The sequence below is a fragment of the Lissotriton helveticus genome, chromosome 3_1 (genome assembly GCF_964261635.1).
Source record: "Lissotriton helveticus chromosome 3_1, aLisHel1.1, whole genome shotgun sequence".
Classification (NCBI taxonomy): Eukaryota; Metazoa; Chordata; class Amphibia; order Caudata; family Salamandridae; genus Lissotriton; species Lissotriton helveticus.
In genome coordinates, this window is record NC_136061.1 from 1,552,796,269 (window position 1) to 1,552,814,903 (window position 18,635).

Consider the following 18,635-nt stretch of genomic DNA (forward strand, 5'->3'; position numbering starts at 1 on the left):
TTCATACACCAATTCTTTTTGAACTGCTTTTCTGTTGATAGGGTTGCAGTGATGTTTAAATAATTTATACAGCTATGTTTAAATAATTTATACTACTATTTACAAAATTTTCATACATACAGCAATCCAAGTAAGTCTATGTAACTTTAAATACTTTGTACAGCGATTCAAGTCTGTATTACTTTCAATGCTTGGTACAGCAATCCGTATGAATCTGTATTACTTTCAATGCTTGATACAGCAGTTAGTCTGTATTGCCTTTATGATTTAATTTATTATTGTTATTTACATGTTACGAATTTAGTACTGCAAATTTAGCTTCATGATATGATGATTCTTGTTTTTGCTGATACTTTAAGTTTAGAGGTTATTTTCTTCGTAGGGTAGTTCAGAGCTGGTCTCTATACTTATTCAGAGTGGGGTGTGCGCGCGCCCTTCCTACTGTTTATACCCTACATAATCTTTTTACTTAGCTTCAGCTGTGCCTTCTTTGCAGTGGTTATTCTATACATACATTGGTATTGTTGCATTTTACAATTATAATGTTCCCAAGGGAAGGGGATGTGTTTAGCTATATTTACTTAGTCTATTTCATTCTAGTTTTAATTTAAATGTACATATATATTATTTGCTTAGGTTGTGTTTACCTATATTTACTTAGTCTATTTCATTCTAGTCTTAATTTAAATATGCATATATATTGCAAATTTTATCTTTCGCTATGTATTATATTATTGTGTTTATTTTTCGTTGAAGAAAAGGAGATATGTTGTGCTTTATATTATCTCCTTGCTTCCTGCTCAGCCAGTATGTATGTGATGTCAGTATGGAATGTTGAATGATGGATGACAGAGTGAATAGAACGTTAGTGTGCCTGGTGTGGATGTGGAATGACAGTTGATGAGAGAGGGCTGAGCAGTGACCATCCTGTTCCTGGTGGGGTTTTCCTCCTATACATCTTACATGAAATAAAGAGCTTCAAGAATCTACCTGACCATTCATCATTTCATACACTACAGTTAGCAAGAGTGGCCCACTCTCGAAAGCCTTAGGCAGCAAGCTGTTTCAGAAGCACAGGGAGATGTCAGTGGTACCCACAGAGCTTATTGGGAAGAGGGTTTACTGTATGCTGAGGCAAGAACCCCCACTCCTAGAGCCACCAGGAGAGTGGTAGTGTCACAGAAGTACAGGGAGTTCCTCCTAACCTTGGCTCATGACATACCCCTAGCTGGACATCTGGGGCAAAACTAAAGTAAAGTCCACATTTGTAAAGCGCACAATCACCCGTAAGGGTCTCTAGGCGCTGGGGGCCGTCGGGAAGATTAAGCGAGCTATTGCCCAGAGTCACATGGTGCTGGGCTAACCTGCCGCCGGAGCCGGGGATCGAACCGTGGTCCCCAGATTCCGGCGTCAGTCGCCCTGGCCGCGGCGCCACACCTCTTCCACTGGGAAAAGGCTAGTTAGTCACTTCTACTGGCCCCAGATGCACCGAAAGGTGAAGGAGTTTTTAAGCTCCTGTGTTACCTGTCAGGCCAGTGGCAAGACAGTTGGCCACCCAAAGGTCCCCCTGATAACACTGCCAGTGGTAGGGGTCCCCTTTGAAAGGGTAGGGGTGGACATTGTGGGTCCACTTGAACCTCCCACAGCCTCAGGGAACACATTCATTATAGTAGTAGTGGATCATGCTACTACGTACCCTGAAGCAATTCCCCTTAGGACTACTACAGCTCCTGCAGTAGCCAAGGCCCTCCTGGCCAGGGTAGGGTTTCCTAAGGAGGTGGTTTCAGACAGAGGTTCCAACTTCATATCTGCTTACCTGAAACAAATGTGGAAGGAGTGTGGTGTACAGTACAGATTTACTACCCCATACCATCCACAAACCAATGTCCTTGTTGAGAGATTCAACAAGACATTGAAGGGCATGATCATGGGACTCCCTGAAAAAGTCAAAAGGAGATGGGATGTCCTGTTGCCATGCCTGCTTTTAGCTTATAGGGAAGTGCCACAGAAGGGAGTAGGGTTTTCCCCCTTTGAACTTCTGTTTGGTCATCCTGTAAGGGGACCACTGTGCCTTGTAAAAGTGGGTTGGGAGAGGCCTCTCCAAGAACCCAAGTAAGACATTAACTGAATCCTCTACTCATATCATGGATATCCTAGTCCCCCCCCAACTACTGCATCATTAGACTTGACAGACCCAGGAAGACAGGCGGTGGAATTGCATGCATTTACAAGAGCAACCTTTCAATTAATAAAGTCTCCGCCCCCTCTCTTACCTCCTGTGAATACATCTGCCTTGATGTCATCAGTGAAAACAAACCTGTTTGTTCACTACACATCATCTACCACCCACCTGGGGACAACCTCACCTTCTCCCAACAACTCATGGACACAATCTCAATCAACTCAGGACGGCAAAACACACAAATTTACCTTGGAGACTACAATCTTCACTGGAATGATGGTAGTGACGCAGTGGTCAATAGCCTCAAAAACTACCTTAGCGCCTCTGACCTCACCCAAATTTGCAACAGCCCGACCCATGACAAAGGCTCTATCCTCGACCTCATCATCTCCAAAGAAGTTACTATTTATTCAACTTGATTCAATCCAACCCTGTGACTGGTCAGATCACCATACTGTCAACTTCTACATCAATGAAAAAGTTAAACGTATCCCGGTCCAATCCTCCAAGCCCAACGTTTGGAAAAGAGACCTGAAGAAACTCAAGCCAAACTCTGTACCCCCTAACAGCTGCAATCTCCTACTTCCCCCTTCCGACGTTACTGACGTTCAGTGCCTAACTGACCACTAGCTCACCGCTATGACCTCAATAATCAATGATGCTGCACCGATGCAACTGAAAAGAGACACCACCAAGATCTCTAACCCTTGGTACGACGGGAGTCGCAATGAAGACAGACGGGCCATGCGAATGGCAGAGCGCACCTGGAGATCTGTTCCCTCGGCACAGCACCTAAAAATTCTGAAGAAAAAGAGAAACGCATACTTCAGGAAAATAAAACGCTCAAAGTCAGATTTCTTCAGACTCCAGCTCGACCAAGCAAAAAACCGTCCAAGAAAATTGTTCGAGCTAATTCGATCCCAATCCAAGGAACAACCCTAAGCAGTCGACACTATGGGCAATGCACCTTCCTGTAAAGATTTCTCTGCTTTCTTTAAACAAAAAACTGGCAACATAAGGAGCGATCTCCTCATTGACGCAAACCTCTACTCCAAACACCACTGCATAACACCCAATGAACCAAAAAACAATGCGACATGGTCATCCTTTGACACGTACTCTGAAGAAGAAATTGACAATCTACTCAGCACCCTGAAACCATCCAATCACCTCAGTGACCCTCTTCCCGCTAACGCTGTAAAAGACTTCACCCCGTTGATCCTCCCACTCTGGACTAAAATTATCAATAGCTCACTTCAAAAAGGAATCATACCTGACTCCCTCAAAGTTGGACAAGTTACACCTTTACTAAAGAAACCAACAGCAGACCCCACTGATCTAAACAACTACCGTCCTATCACCAACATTCCCACTCTCGCCAAACTGTTGGAAAAATGCGTTCAACTACAATTGACAAAGCACATAGAACAGTTTGATCTCCTCAACCCTCATCAATCAGGCTTCAGAGCAGGGCATAGTACCGAAACGGCTATGACTCACATAATTGACGATGCCCTCCAAATTTTAGATCACAATGATTCCTGCCTCCTTATCCTTCTTGATCTCTCTTCAGCATTCGACACTGTGAAACATGAGAACTTCCTCGAACTCTTAAAGACAAGAATGGGTCTCTCCGGGACTGTTCTTCAGTGGTTCACCTCATTTCTTCACAACAGGTCTCAGAAATTCAAGAGCAACAACTTGATGTCCTCCCCAGTACCTGTATCGTTAGGTGTCCCTCAAGGATCCTGCCTATCCCCTACTTTGTTCAACTTAGTTATGGAACCTCTCACCACCTTGCTACAAGCATCCAATGTACACTTCCACATGTACGCGGATGACACTCAACTGTATCTCAAACTACAATCCCCCAAAGACATCATGCGTCTGAACTCAATGATCAGAAGCACCCAATCATGGCTGGCCGATAACCACCTCAAACTCAATGCAATGAAAACTGAGTTCCTTCTGATCTCACCTCCCGCGAAAATCTCTACCACTCAAACTTGGCTTAAACACCTAACTGCACTCAATGTCCAACCGACCATCGTGGACTCAGCAAAATCTCTAGGCATAACACTTGACGCCAATCTAAACATGCAACAGCATATCAGCAAGGCAACTAAGGGAGCGAACTTCCAAATAAATACCTTGAGGAAACTTAAACCCTTCCTCCCAGCCAAAGACTTCCAAACTGCAGTACAAGCGCTAATCATCCCTCGCATAGACTATGCCAGCATCGCCCTCTGCGGCCTCCCCCTAACTACAACTGCACCCCTGAGAGCCTCACTAAACGCGGCAGCGAGACTCATCACTGGATCAAAAAAACATTCACATATCTCTCCTGACTTCAAATCCCTGAACTGGCTGCCTTTTGAAGCCAGAATACATCTGAAAATTGCCTGCTTGACACACAGGGCTATCCACCTGAACTCACCTGGCTACCTCACTCAGAAACTGACAATTTCAGGCGGCTCGAGATCCACCAGAAGCACAAAGAATCTTCTGCTGAAACCTCGAAGATTCCGGAAGGAAAGAACTTACAAACGCTCCTTCTCAGGAATGGCGCCTAGGATCTGGAACTCACTCCCTCCTGAAACCAGGCTCATCCCCTCCACTTTTCTTTTTAAGAAAGAAGTTAAAGCTATCCTCATGGCTAAATACACCTGAACTGCCACTCTTGATCTTTTAAGACTCTGCGTCGATCTGTACTCGTGCTTGATCCATTTGCACAGTTATTTTTACCTGTATTACCGACCTTACCTGATTGTTCTTACTCCCTCCTATCTGTATTTTATGTTCCCTTGTGTACCCACCCTCCCTTGCCTATGTAAAGCGCTCTGTTATCTGCAAAGATCTTGTTAGCGCTATATAAAACTTTCAAAATAAAATAAAATAAAATTGTGGACTATGTGCTTGGCCTAAGGTCCAGAATGGCTGAGTATATGGAAAAGGCATCCAAGAATCTTGAGGCCAGCCAGGAGCTTCAGAAGCACTGGTATGACCAAAAAGCTGCACTGGTTGAATTGCAACATGGGCAACAGGTGTGGGTTTTGGAGCCAGTGGCACCAAGGGCCCTCCAAGACAGACGGATTGGCCCTTACCCTATCCTGGAGAAAAAGAGTGAGGTCACTTATTTAGTGGACCTGGGCACAAGCAGGACACCCAAAAGGGTTATCCATGTGAACCACCTTAAACTCTACAATGACAGGGCTGACATCACCATGCTGATGGTGACTGACGAGGAACAGGAAGCAGAGAGTAAACCTCTCCCTGATCTCCTCTCTTACAGCCCAAAAGATGGGTAAGTGGATGGAGTAGTCTTTTCAGACACCCTCTCTGCCCAACAGCAGACTGACTGCAAGCAAGTCTTGCAACAGTATGCTAGTCTCTTTTCCCTGATCCCTGGTCTGACCAACTGGTGTACCCATGATGTGGACACTGGTGACAGTAACCCTGTCAAAAACAAGATCTATCGACAATCAGACCAAGTCAAGGAAAGCATCAAAGCTGAAGTCAGCAAGATGCTGGAGTTAGGGGTTATTGAACCCTCAGAGAGCCCCTGGGCTAGCCCAGTGGTTCTGGTCCCCAAACCTCATCCCCAGGGTGGAAAGAGAGAGATAGGTTCTGTGTGGACTAGAGAGGGCTCAACTCTGTCACCAAGACAGATGCTCACCCCGTTCCAAGAGCAGATGAGTTGATAGACAAGTTGGGGGCAGCCAAATTTCTCAGTACCATTGACTTAACTGCAGGGTACTGGCAGATTGTATGGCCCAGGAGCAAAAGAGAAAACAGCATTCTCCACCCCTGATGGGCACTATCAGTTTACTGTAATGCCTTTTGGGTTAAAGAATGCCCCTGCCACCTTCCAAAGGTTGGTGAATCAAGTCTTGACTGGGTTGGAGTCCTTTAGTACAGCTTATCTTGATGATATTGCTGTCTTTAGCTCCACCTGGCAGGATCACCTGATCCACCTTGGGAAGGTTCTACAAGCCCTGCAATCTGCAGGTCTAACTATCAAGGCATCCAAGCGCCAGACAGGGCAGGGCACTGTGGTGTACCTGGGCCACCTTGTTGGTGGAGGCCAGGTACAACCCTTACAGCCCAAGATCCAGAGTATCATGGAATGGGCAGCTCCAATAATCCAGACCCAAGTGAGGGCATTCCTTGGCTTGACTGGGTACTACAGGAGGTTTGTGAAGGGATATGGGTCCATTGTGACTCCCCTCACAGAACTCACCCCCAAGAAAAAGCCCAAGGAAGTAAACTGGACTGTAAAATGCCAAAAGGCTTTTGACACCCTAAAAGAAGCAATGTGCTCAGCACCAATTCTAAAAGCACCAGACTACTCCAAGCAGTTCATAGTACAGACTGATGCCTCTGAGCTAGGGATAGGAGCAGCTATCCCAGATCAATGAAGAAGGCCAAGACCAACCTGTTGCTTTTATAAGTAGAGGCTACTCCCCAGAGAGCAGCGTTGGAGTGCCATTGAGAGGGAGGCCTTTGCTGTGGTCTGGTCCCTGAAGAAGTTGAGGCCCTACTTGTTTGGAACTCAATTACTGGTCCAAACTGACCACAGTCCTCTCAGTTGGCTAATGCAGATGAAAGGGGAAAATCCCAAAATAATAAGATGGTCCATCTCACTACAAGAAATGGACTTTGAAGTGGAACTCCGACCAGGGACTGCCCATGCCAATGCAGATGGACTTTCCAGGTTCTTCCACTTAGACAATGAAGACTCCCTAGGGCAAGGTTAGTCTCATCACCTTACATTTGGGGGGGTGGGGGGGGGGGGGATTGTGTGAAAAAGTGCCATATTTCTTGCATGGGTATGCCCCCACTTTTTTGCTGAATTGCTGATGTGCTTTGACTGAGTGTGCCCTGGGCTCCTGCCAACCAGGTGCCCAGGGCCTATGTTCCTTCCCTAAAAACTGTGTTGAAACTAAAACCCAATTGGCATCTCTGGCCACCCCTAGTAAATGGTACCCTAGGTACCCAGGGCATGATGACCAGAGAAGACCCCTGAGGGCTGCAGCACTTATTGTGCCACACTTAGGGGCCCTCTGCCCTAACCCCCACACACTGCCTTTGCAGGCTCAGCGTCTAAGTACAGAACTAAACATCCCTGTGTGCCATGCCCACAAGCTTACTGCCCTGGCATCCATCAGTCACCCCTTTAGCTGGGTGCCCTATGCCAGTGGTGTGGGCACAGGTGCATGAGCCCTGTGCCCCTACAGTACCCAGGGCCTTTCCTGGGCACTGTAAGTGCAGTGCTGCCATTAAGAGCATATGGTGGTGGGAGGTCGTCATTACGAACTCCACAGCACCATGATGGCTTCACTGAAGACTGAGAAGTTTGATATCAAACTTCTCATCACATTAAACCCACAGTGATGCCAGTGTGGGATTTAATGTAAAATGCACGACAGAGGGCATCTTAGAGATGCCCCCTAAACCCTAACGAACTCTGTGTCCTGACTGTGTGGCTACCGAGGCTGCCACCGCCAGACATGTTTCTGGACCCCTGGGTCGAGAGCCTGCCGCTCTCGGGGGCCTGAAACACTGCACATCTTGGGACAAGGTGCCAAGCCTCCTCCCCAAGGATGGGCAGGGGAAGCTTCAAAGGCATACCGCCTTTGTGAGCTTCTCCAGGCCACTTGCTGTACTCAGCGACTGGCCCCCACCGGTTCTGACCCCCACTCTGGCGGGAAGAACGTCGGGAAACCCTAAGTGAGGAAAGGGGGTGTGCCAGCCTATGCCAATCCCACCCCTCAGTTGGGAGAGGCGAGGTGAAGCCCTGCCCAATCACAGCTAGGCTCCTGCCCCCCTCCCACAGGAGAGGAGCAGGCTAGGGCGTGTACCCACCCCAGGACTGGGACCCATTGGTCCCTGCCCTTGCCCTACCTGTAACGCCCCTAAAATTAGTATTTAGGGGCACCCTGTAACTTCCTTTCTCAGATCCCGATTGCAACAACAAGAAGACCAAGAAACAAGAAGACCTGCAGCGCAGCTGCTAACAAAAGGACAACACCCACTGACTTGGCCCCAGAACCCTACAGGCCTGTTGATCCTTGAACCTGCTCCTGTGAAACTCTGGCGTCTCCTGGGGACAGCAACCTCGACAACCCCGGAGGACCTGCCTGTCTTGAACCTTCCAAAAGACTGGGACACCCACGAGCAGTGGTTCTGCTCCAACAGCAATACCCCTGGTGCCATTTAGGAACCGCAAATCCAGCCCACTCTGCACCCGCCAAGCCCGGCCTGTGCCTGAGTGACCCAAGACCACGAGGACGTGCCCCTCGGTGACTGGGACCTGAAGTCTAGTGCCCAAAGACCCTCTTCGACGAACCAGACGATGCCTGCAGCCTCACAACCAAGGACCCCTCCAACCGTGACCAGCCGAGGGTAAGATTTCCCGACACCAAAAGACACCCCTGCACCCGGAGCCTTGCGGCCCACTGTGCCCTCCTTTGGGGTACCTACCTCTTCTCCAAGATTCCAACTTACCTCTCGAAGTGGTGGTCGCACCTGAAGAATCTCCGTCCCTGATCCTGTAGCCTTTGTTCACTTTTTAACTTTCCCATTGGATAACATTGAACGCCCGACGGCTTAAAAGCACCCTGCACCCAGCCGCCAGAGTGCCGCTGGAAGCACAACTTCTACCCTACTCTACTTCCCCACTTGCCCTGAGTAAGTGACCAAGAGCTTAGCTTCCACAGCCGCGTGGCCTGCTTGCTTGCAACCACCAACCAAAAGCCCCCTACCCTCCATTGGATTGCATTGGGCCTACTCTCTCTGCACCCGGCTGCCCCTGTGCAGCTGAGGGTGTAAATACTGTACCTTTCCGACCCTGGGAGACCCCTGAGTCTATGCCCAGAACCATAACTCCACCAGTCGAGTACTTACCTAAAAGTCGATAACTCACTTTCCTTCCATAAGTTAACATTGACTGGTTTTCACTTGAAATTTCTTCTAAGTGTGGAGTTTTGAAACTTTAAAATATTCATCTAAAATCAGCCCAATACCGAATTCTGAATTAATTACTCACCTGTGATCAGGAGAGAAGCCAGTACTGTACCTTTTAGCCCAGTACTGAACCGAGAAAGTAATCCTAACTGTACTTACCCGTAACCTGAATTTTCTTCCATTGGAAACCATTGACTGTTTTACTGTGTCATTTCTTCTAAGTGTCAATTTTTGCAAAATAGAAATATTCTTTAAAAATCGTACCAGCTATCAAACCATAATTACTTACCTGTCTTAGGTAGAGGTCCCAGTGCTGAACCTAGGAGTCCAGTACTGGATTACAAAAGTAACGAGAACCTACTTTACCTGTGACTTGAATTTCTTTCTATAGGATAACATTGTTTGTTTTTTACTGAAAAGTTTCGAAGAGTCAACTTTGAAAATACATTTATATTCTTTGAAAATCACAACTGTAACCAAAACGCTTTTACTTAAGTGTTTACAGCTTAGGTCCCGGGACTGAATCCAGGATCCAGTCCTGTGGTTAGAAAAGTAATGCTTAAAGTAATCAACTGCATTTATTAGCTCAATGTTAAATTGTGCTTAGAATTGTGTTGCCTATTGCAACCACTGTAGCTATTGTGCATACACAGTCTATTGCCTTTCTGCAAAGTAATTACCTAAAGTCACTCATATTGAGAAAAGTATATTTTGATACCTGTTGGTTCTAAAATAAAACAACTATTTCTTTTGATATAAAAACAATTGGCCTAGAGTTCAGTTATTGAGTGTGTGAAACCTTTTGGTGACTGAGTGTGTACAACAAATGCTTTACACTGTCCTCTGATACTGCCTTACTGCTCGACCAAGCTACCACTTTGAGTAAGGTTATATCTAACTTTAACCTCTGTCATACCTCTGGGGACTGGGAACTCTATACACACTGTACCTTACTTTGGTCCAGTATATATAGAGCCACTTTCTTACACCAACCAATACTTTGTTTTACTAGCCATGGCAGTAGGAAGAATATGTATTTCCTCCGCATGTTTGCCACCCCCCTCCACCCCGACCCCACTTTTCCAACAATGGCTCACACAACTTTTATCTATTTTTTATCTTGAAAAGGACATTTACAAAAGGAAGGGATGGAGGGTAAGAAAAGTTGGAAAATGCATTTGGGCCCCGCTTTACAATTGGAAAAATAACTGTGAGGTTGGCCGATAATAGTTTGAATAGCCTGCAACTCCTCGGATATGGGAAGGTATTTATTGTTGCTATTTTATTGTGTAATATAAAAGATGAAATTCTAACTCTCTCTGTATAGCTTATTTATTATTGGTTGTATCGCCACATGTATCCATGTATTTATTCATCTATATATATTTAATTGATGGTGTTGCAATAAAAAGAAAGTAGGCAAAGCATTTGTCTAATCTACTCTCCAGAGCTTCATCTCTGAACACGTGAAGCCTGTAATGCTAAAATTATTATATTTTGGTGCTATATTTATAAACCTTTTCTCAAATCAAGTGAATGGAAGCAGGGATATGTGATAAAACAGGAGCCTCCAGATATGTGCTAATTAGTAAACACCAGGCTCTTCTTGTGGCAAATATGCGAGATAGCCTTGGGATGGAGAGCTAACTACTTATTTCTTTCTACTTTCTAAACTTTTTACTAGAGTGTACCAACTTCAGAATGAGGCTACGCTTACTACAATGGTTTAGCTTAAATGTGCAGTGTACAACACAGGATAACAAAATAGAAATGTGTTTTGAATGTATTTAAGTGGGCAATAGTGCTAACACATTATGTATTAATAAAATATAGTAGCACACTTAAAAAAAAAAAAAGTTCATGAAAACATCTGAAACAATGAAAAATGTTGACCCTTTTAGAGGGCATTTCAATAACTGCATGCACGTCTGTGATTTAGGGTCTTTATAAGAATAAACCATTTTATTTTACCCGGACATAGAAGGTAGCAAACATTTCTTTATATATGCACAGAGCATTTCATGAAATGGAATTACATATATTCTGTATTTACAGTTCACTGGGTATCATAGCAACAACGACTGTGAATGCTCAAATCTTTTCATAACAAAATACATTGTGGGTGAGTTTAAGGAGATGGTGCAAGTTCTCCCGGGGATACAAAACATTACGATGAAAATTTACAAAATGAACCTTGTGTAGCTGGTGAACAGTACAAAAGTGCTACGCTAGTGTAAAAAGAGACATAAGACAGTGACTGGATTTTGTAAAAATAAAAAAAACAACAACAATATTTTCAAACAAACCACCTTTTTTACACAAAAGGGCACATTTATATAAAATAACACATACTTTATTCCTATCAATATTTACAGATATAAAGACCATCTTGGTGTATACTTCATATACACTACATCCAAGAAACCTGTGGCCCACTGGTGTAATATTCAGAAAATATATATGTACATTATATCACAGCAGGTGTTCAGAAATTACTTTACATGGCAGCACATCACATTGTGATGAGTAGCAAGCTAACCTGGGACACATCGGAAAGCTATGGATGATTGCTGTAGTGGGTGGAAAAGGATTATGTATGACAACAGAGACATGAATTGACCGCACTTATGGTGAAACTGCAGCTTTGAAATACTCGTCTTCTGGAAGAAGGGTCTTGTCGAGGCAGCACAAACAAGATAGAGGGAAACGGCAGAACCAGAGGGATACTAACGCCCACTTGAATAATCCAGTAACTCTGAAAATAAATAGGAATGCAGATAACAAAGAGTTGATATTGTGGCATCCTCATTTGTTGCGCTGTTTGATGGCAGTATGGTGAAGAAATGATGAAAAAAATAATTCAATTCCCTTTCTTGCCGGATCTATATAAATATTAAATATATCATTAAAGGGTGAGTGGCATCCATTAACGATATTTAATATAAAACAGGGCAAAATTTGAGTGTTGGGACACTGGGGTTATAGATTGACATATTTTGTATACCACATTGACAACAGGTATACATTGAGCATATCTGTGTGCTCGCAGGTACATTCAATCATCTAATATATTCTGGATATGGAAGAGGCCTTTTGAATGTATTCATCAGGCCCATGCATGATGTTTTGAGGATAGCAGCATATACGTGTGAGTGGAGGGGTGTTCTTGATACAGACAAAATCTTCTTAATTATATCGTCCTGAAGAAGGTGGAAGAAAATATTGTATTTTTTACTGAAAAGCTGCGTCATCAACTTTATAATTTTTAAATTATTAATATGAATATACTATGAATGTATTTTAAATTACAATATTGCCACCTATAACAAGTAAAAGTGGTTGTTTGCTAATGAATTTTGAATGGGTTTTTAATTGTATTTGGAATTTAAGTAGTATTATTGTAAAAACCATTTCTTAATAAAATTAATAAGAAGTTATCTACATCATTGTTTGTTGGTCTATGATATAGAGAAGGGTTTTTAATATATGTACTGTTAAAGAATATGATGTTTAGTTACATGCTGTTAACAAGAGGATATGTCCATTCAGTTTTTAACTGTGGTCCCACTTCATTGATTAATTGATATAGATCCGGCAAGAAAGGAAATTGTATTCTTTTTTTCATTATTTATACTACCATGTCCCTTTCTTTTGAAAAGGGTGACTCTCTTTTAGTTTGGAGTATGATGAAAAAAGCCAGTATCATCATAAAGGTAATCTGCAGAAGGTCTTTGAAAAAAGTGGAGTTTTAGTACTGTTCCTGTATCTCCGCCTTGGTTTTTGAAAAAATCATTACACAAAAGTCACCTGTCTTTTCCACAAGTCCATTGTCCATAGATGAGTTTTACAGGTGAATCCGTTCAGAAACTTGGTCAACTGTCCATTTCTGTGATACTGAACTAAACACTTTTTTGGGTTTATAACAACCATTGATGGAATGTATCCAAGAAAACATGTGAATCTTCCTCCATTTCGTTACAGGTACAATAATACTGAATTATATTAGGAAAGGGGGAAGGAGAAAGGGGTTATGAGATCTCAGAGGCAGTAAGTGGTCTGTGCTGGTCTGGAGGATGCATGGTGTTCCTTTAAGGCTGCAGGTTTTCCATTGAGAGGATAAAGCATGTGAATCAATTGTTGTCCTCCACTGGTATTCCTTTTTGGGCAAAATTGGTTGCTTGGCCGTTTAAAGTTCAAATCCTAACAGTCTAAAAACAAGAAATCATTTTTGGTACTGGTCAATGAAGAAGTAAACTCTCTTTTGGCAGAGTGATGTCCTGGATTCCAGCACTCCTTTTTGGTAGAAGATTTTTTTGTTTGTTTTTGTATTTTTTTTGTATTGTTTTAGTATTGTTTTTTTTCCAGCAATCTAAAATAAAACTCGGTAGTGAAGTTCATTTGAGTTCCCCGTGGTCCTCTTCTACCCAAGCAACAATTTTACCTTCCCACCCAGGAATGATGTCATCATCATGGAACACCTGAAAGAAAAAATAATGACTTTACTTTATATAGCATCTGGTAGCATAGGCACAATGCAAACAATGTATGCTAATAATAAACTGACCAGCACTGTTGATATTTGAACCTGTGACTTTCAACTTAAACTTCGCTATTTCGATCAGGTGTCTTAAGCAACTCTAGTATATTATATTTTACCATTCCACATAGAAACTTGAATAAGCAACTAAAGGTACAAAACAGCGAAATGGTGAGCATCATTTAAAAAATAATCTTATTAAAATGTATAACAGTTTCACTGTACGAGGCAGCCGTTGCATATCTGCGCAAAATTAGTGTTCACTGCGGTAAAATATTTGGGTGAACTATTGATGCTACCCTGATCCTGATCTAAAAGGCTTTATATCAGTTAACTTAAAAGTAGGTTGTCTTTCATATGTCCGGTTGGATTGATACTGGCTGATAATTTGCAGTTTATTCATTTTGGTCATCCTCGCCTCATGTAAATGATTATTTTCCCACAACATTCTTAGAGGGTGTTTTCGTACCCTGAAATCTGCAAGGTTGTTTGGCCTTGGGCTAGTGCCCTCTTCCACCTCACCACTGAGACAGCAGAGACAAGACGTATTCGGATATGGTTGAGCCTATCAGTGAAGGCACAAATGTTTTACAAAATGCTGGAGTGGAATGCTGCACAGTGGTTAAGATCCATTCAAATTTTGCACCCATCAGCTTTTACGTCTTAAAATGGGTGTACTCGCAATGGTGATAATGGAACATTAGTCAGTCCCGTCTCAGCCTCTTTTACTAGTTTTACAATGTTTTTTCATTGTTCATTTGCATGAGGGGAAGTGCTCCTCTTCTGTAAGACAGAAGAGCAAAAGGCCTGACAGCTTCAGAAGGTCTGGCATGGGAGGTTTGTAAGCCAGCAACTAACATTTGACAAAACACTACATTTTGTTACTAAAACACATATTTTTGCATGTACCTCCTCTTTCACAGTGCCAAATTCTGGGTCCAGTGCTTTGAAGTGGTACCGGTATGTTCCATCCCGATCAATGGCTGCCTTAAAGTCACTTAGAGTCACATCTCCTAACCTGTGCGGGAGGTGGAACACAGAGATTGATACACAGTTATAAAAGGTATTCCAAGATTACTAACCCTCGCATACACCACGCTCAACAGAAGAAGCAAGCAATCCCAAAACAACATTAAAAGAAGCACAGTACTACTGCCAACTGTGAAGGTAGTTATACTGAACAAATGGCAGGAATTCAGTCACTGTGTCAAGAAAATCTGATTCACTGCTTATCCACAAAACTGTGTGTGGCCCTTCCTAATTACTGCCTTCCTGATGCTTAATTGATGCTGATGGACATTGGTAATAATGGTACAGGACAAGATTCGTATTCTGTGTGATGCATACGATTTGCTTTCTTGTCCATGCTCAGATTTCACTGGCATAGCTGCTTGATGTAGTTTAGAGGGTGTCTATAAAAAACACAATGCTGTTTTTTAGGCTGCTGTGCATATCTATAAAATGAGTATGCAGTAGAAGCAGAAGTGAAACTTTGTTCACTGGCTTGGTTCTCAGGAACTAGCCCCATGTCTGTGGAGTATTGGGGTATGTTTACCTACTGGGAAAAAAAGTATTCGTTTATTTTTGTTTTTGAGAAAGTAGCAAAGCCAATTTAGCATATTTTGCTTTGGTGAACCCGGTCGAAAATTGTAAAAAGAGAAAAGAGGAAAAAACTGAAAAACAACCAAACAAACGAAATAAACATTGAATAAAATATTTGATTATTATTGTACCCTAATATATCATCTGAAAGCAAACAATCTGAAAAAGGATGCCACAGAGCCTTAATGTGGCTTAAAGTTCATACATTGGGCATAGAGATGCCCGCCATTGTTCAAAACCAGGAGTTCCTACGTCTACCCACTCTAGAGTGATAAACAAATGAGCTACAGCAATTGTGATAAAGCAGACACCAGCACTCCATGGCTCCCATCTGTGCCATACACGGTTGTATAGGCTGCCATCACCCAATCCGTGCATCATCTCACTTAACTCTTTAGTGACTGCCTCCCAGAACTGGCTCAGTGTGATACAAGTGACAAGCATGTACAGATTCATTTGCATATTTGGTAACCCGCATATTTAACTGATAACCCTGCGAGTGACTAGGGAGATGGAATGTTGGGAGCTCTCCAGTTAATCCGAAAGCTACTTTTGTGGGATACATTTAATAATACAGCCCCCAAAAGGGATAATTTTGTATCTTGCCAGTTGCCAATACCCCTTCTGTACACTGTGGGCAGATGTGGGGTGCTCCTGGGGCTCAAAGTCTGGGTGAATTAAATGGCTCATTCCTGCTGTTGTGCCCCTCAGCCTCTTTTGTGGCAAGTTGCCAGTTCATGCATGGCTGACGGGACTCCTCCCCTTGCTTTGGGCGAGATGGAAGCACAATTAACAAAAGTAGAACTGTGTAAACTAACTTCTAATTTTCTATGACTGGTTGGGCTCCCCCTTCACCGGAAGCAATGGAAGGCGCCCAGCTCCAGTCCTGCCGCCATCTTTCTCACTGTGCCTCTTCTTAGGGTTCTGTTTGCACAAGTCACTTAAATGGCCAATAGAACCTTGCCCACAATTCGAGATTCTTTTTTTTTTTTTTTTTTGTTTTTATTGGGAATTAAAGTGCATCACAGAAATAACCACAAAACATTAATAAATAGTCCGGACATACATACATAGAATTGTCAACAAGCTTGATGTAAAAAAGAAAACAGACAATATATATATATATTAACTACAGATGATACAAAAGGTTCAATGCATAAAAACCTCCAACGGTGAATTGTACAAGACCTGAATCAACTGGTTCAAAATTCATGGAACAAGCCTTAAATAAAACCTGATGATAAAACCAGTGGAGTGCGAAAGATGTGGCTCAGGCTATTAAATTGGTCTGCCTCCAATTTGTAACCGGGGCCCAAAACCTTCTTCCAAAGTCCCGTATTTTCCGCCCCTTTCGCTCATACAGACATGCTTCAATGTTGTGTATTCCAAGAAGCCTGGAGAGCCACATTTGAAAGGTGGGTGCTACAACATCCTTCCAACCTGCTGAAATCAAGATCCTGAGCACAGCCACGGATATGAACACCAAAGCTGCTTCATCTTTCCCCAGATTTAAATTAGAGTCTGTTCCCAAGATCATCAGGGTAGGGGATAGATCGATCTTATGACCTAGCAGCCCCTCCCAAAATGTTTCAATCTCATTCTTTACTGGGGTCAAAAGTCTGCAATTAAAAAACATATGCAATAGGTCAGCTTGTCCCTCCCCACATCTTGGGCACGTATCATCTGCCCTAACCCCCCATGCGAATAATTTCGCTGGTGTATAATACAGGTTAAACACAGTTTTATAATGCTGGGCTCTTAAATTTGTGGCTCTAAAAACCTTTTTATTTAATAGAAGGGCCAAGTCGACATCTATATCTGAGTTTCCCAATTTTCTAGACCACGCTACCTCAGTCTTGTCAACATCGTCTTGTATCTCTTGGATAAGAATATTATAAAGGGTCCTGATTTTTTTACAACCACTCGACAAAGCATCTAAAAGGGGGCTATTATTGGGAGGAGGAGGTCTTGGTTTTATAGCCCTCAAGGAGCGAGCCAGTTGGACATAGACAAACCAATGATTGCTTGGGACACCGAAGCCGTTTTGTAGAGCCTCGAAGCTTACAATCCCTTCTCCGTCCAATAATTCCCACAGAGTCTTAATGCCCAGCCCACTCCAAACTTTTACGATCCTTTCTACACCTAACCCTGAGAAAAGACTAGCATTATATATATGAATATATGGATTAATTTTGGGGATGTGACAAAAATTTCTGCAAGCCTTCCAAACCCTCCAAACTCCATCAATAATCTTAAATCTTGCTTTTTTATAGAATCTTCGATCCACCTCACAGAGCAATAAACCCATTGCCTTTCTACCTAGCAATAACTCAAAAATAGAAGGGGGCTGCTGTACTTCGGGGCTTAAGTCACTGTGGGAAGCCACTGGCTGGAAAAGCATGGTCATTCGGGTCAAGAGGCATGTCCAATGATATAATCTTAGATTAGGGAGCGCTAGTCCACCCCTTTCTTTTGGAAGAGACAAAAGGTTTGTGGATCGCCTTACCTTCCCGAATTGCCAAATAAATTTGATAAAAATAGATTCAAGATTCGTGATTATTTTCTCGTCCAAGAATAGAGGTATGGCCCGGAAGAGATATAATATCTTAGGGAACATCGTCATTTTGACAGCATTTACCCTTCCAATCAAGGAGAGATGTAGCCCATCCCATCTTCTCAAATCAGTCTCTATTGATTTAATGAGCGGTAAATAATTTTCTTCGACTATCTTCTCGACTGTGGCATTAATTGTCACCCCTAAATATACAGCGGCATCCACATATCTTGAATCTAGTTTAACCATATCTTTCGTGCAGATAATCTGGGTCTTTGCTTCATTTAATAAATACCCTGAGCTGGCGCCAAATTGATTTGTCAACTCAGACAGAATAGTCATTGCCTGCTGGGGATCGGAAGAAAATACAGCAAGATCATCAGCATATGCTAGAATCTTATCCTCAAACCCATTAATGACAACTGGTTTTAGTCTAGGGCACCCCAAGATTGCCTGAATAAGAGGATCAATATAAAGAGAGAACAAAATCGGAGAACAGGGGCATCCTTGACGGGTTCCCCTCTTTATAGAGATCAGTTCCGATTTCTCGCCCATGACTGTAACTCTAGCAACTGGCTCTTGATACATCGCTCTGAGCGCTCTGATAGTTTTCTGCCCAAAACCTCTTCCTGCCAAAACCCCCCAGAGAAAGCTCCAGACCACACGGTCGGAAGCCTTCTCTGCGTCGAGCAGGATCATGGCCATCTCCTCTCCCCTGGCAGCATGGGCGTCAAACAGAGCAATCGCTCTGTTTGTATGATCCGTCGTACCACGACCTGGGACAAACCCATGCT

At 43.1% G+C, this 18,635-nt stretch overlaps 1 protein-coding gene across 3 annotated transcripts in view; it reads right to left on the bottom strand.

Annotated features, from left to right (window-relative positions):
* Positions 1–11,088: 11,088 nt before the first annotated feature.
* Positions 11,089–18,635, bottom strand: part of DIXDC1 (DIX domain containing 1) — a 422,480-nt gene continuing 414,933 nt past the window's right edge. For all 3 annotated transcript variants that reach the window (XM_078682305.1, XM_078682303.1, XM_078682306.1), the window contains 2 exons: positions 14,595–14,703; positions 11,089–13,626 (listed from right to left, as the gene is read on the bottom strand). In XM_078682305.1, the coding sequence (XP_078538431.1) occupies positions 13,543–13,626; positions 14,595–14,703 (193 nt within the window). In that variant the 3' untranslated portion in view covers positions 11,089–13,542. The remainder of the gene's footprint in view (positions 13,627–14,594; positions 14,704–18,635) is intronic.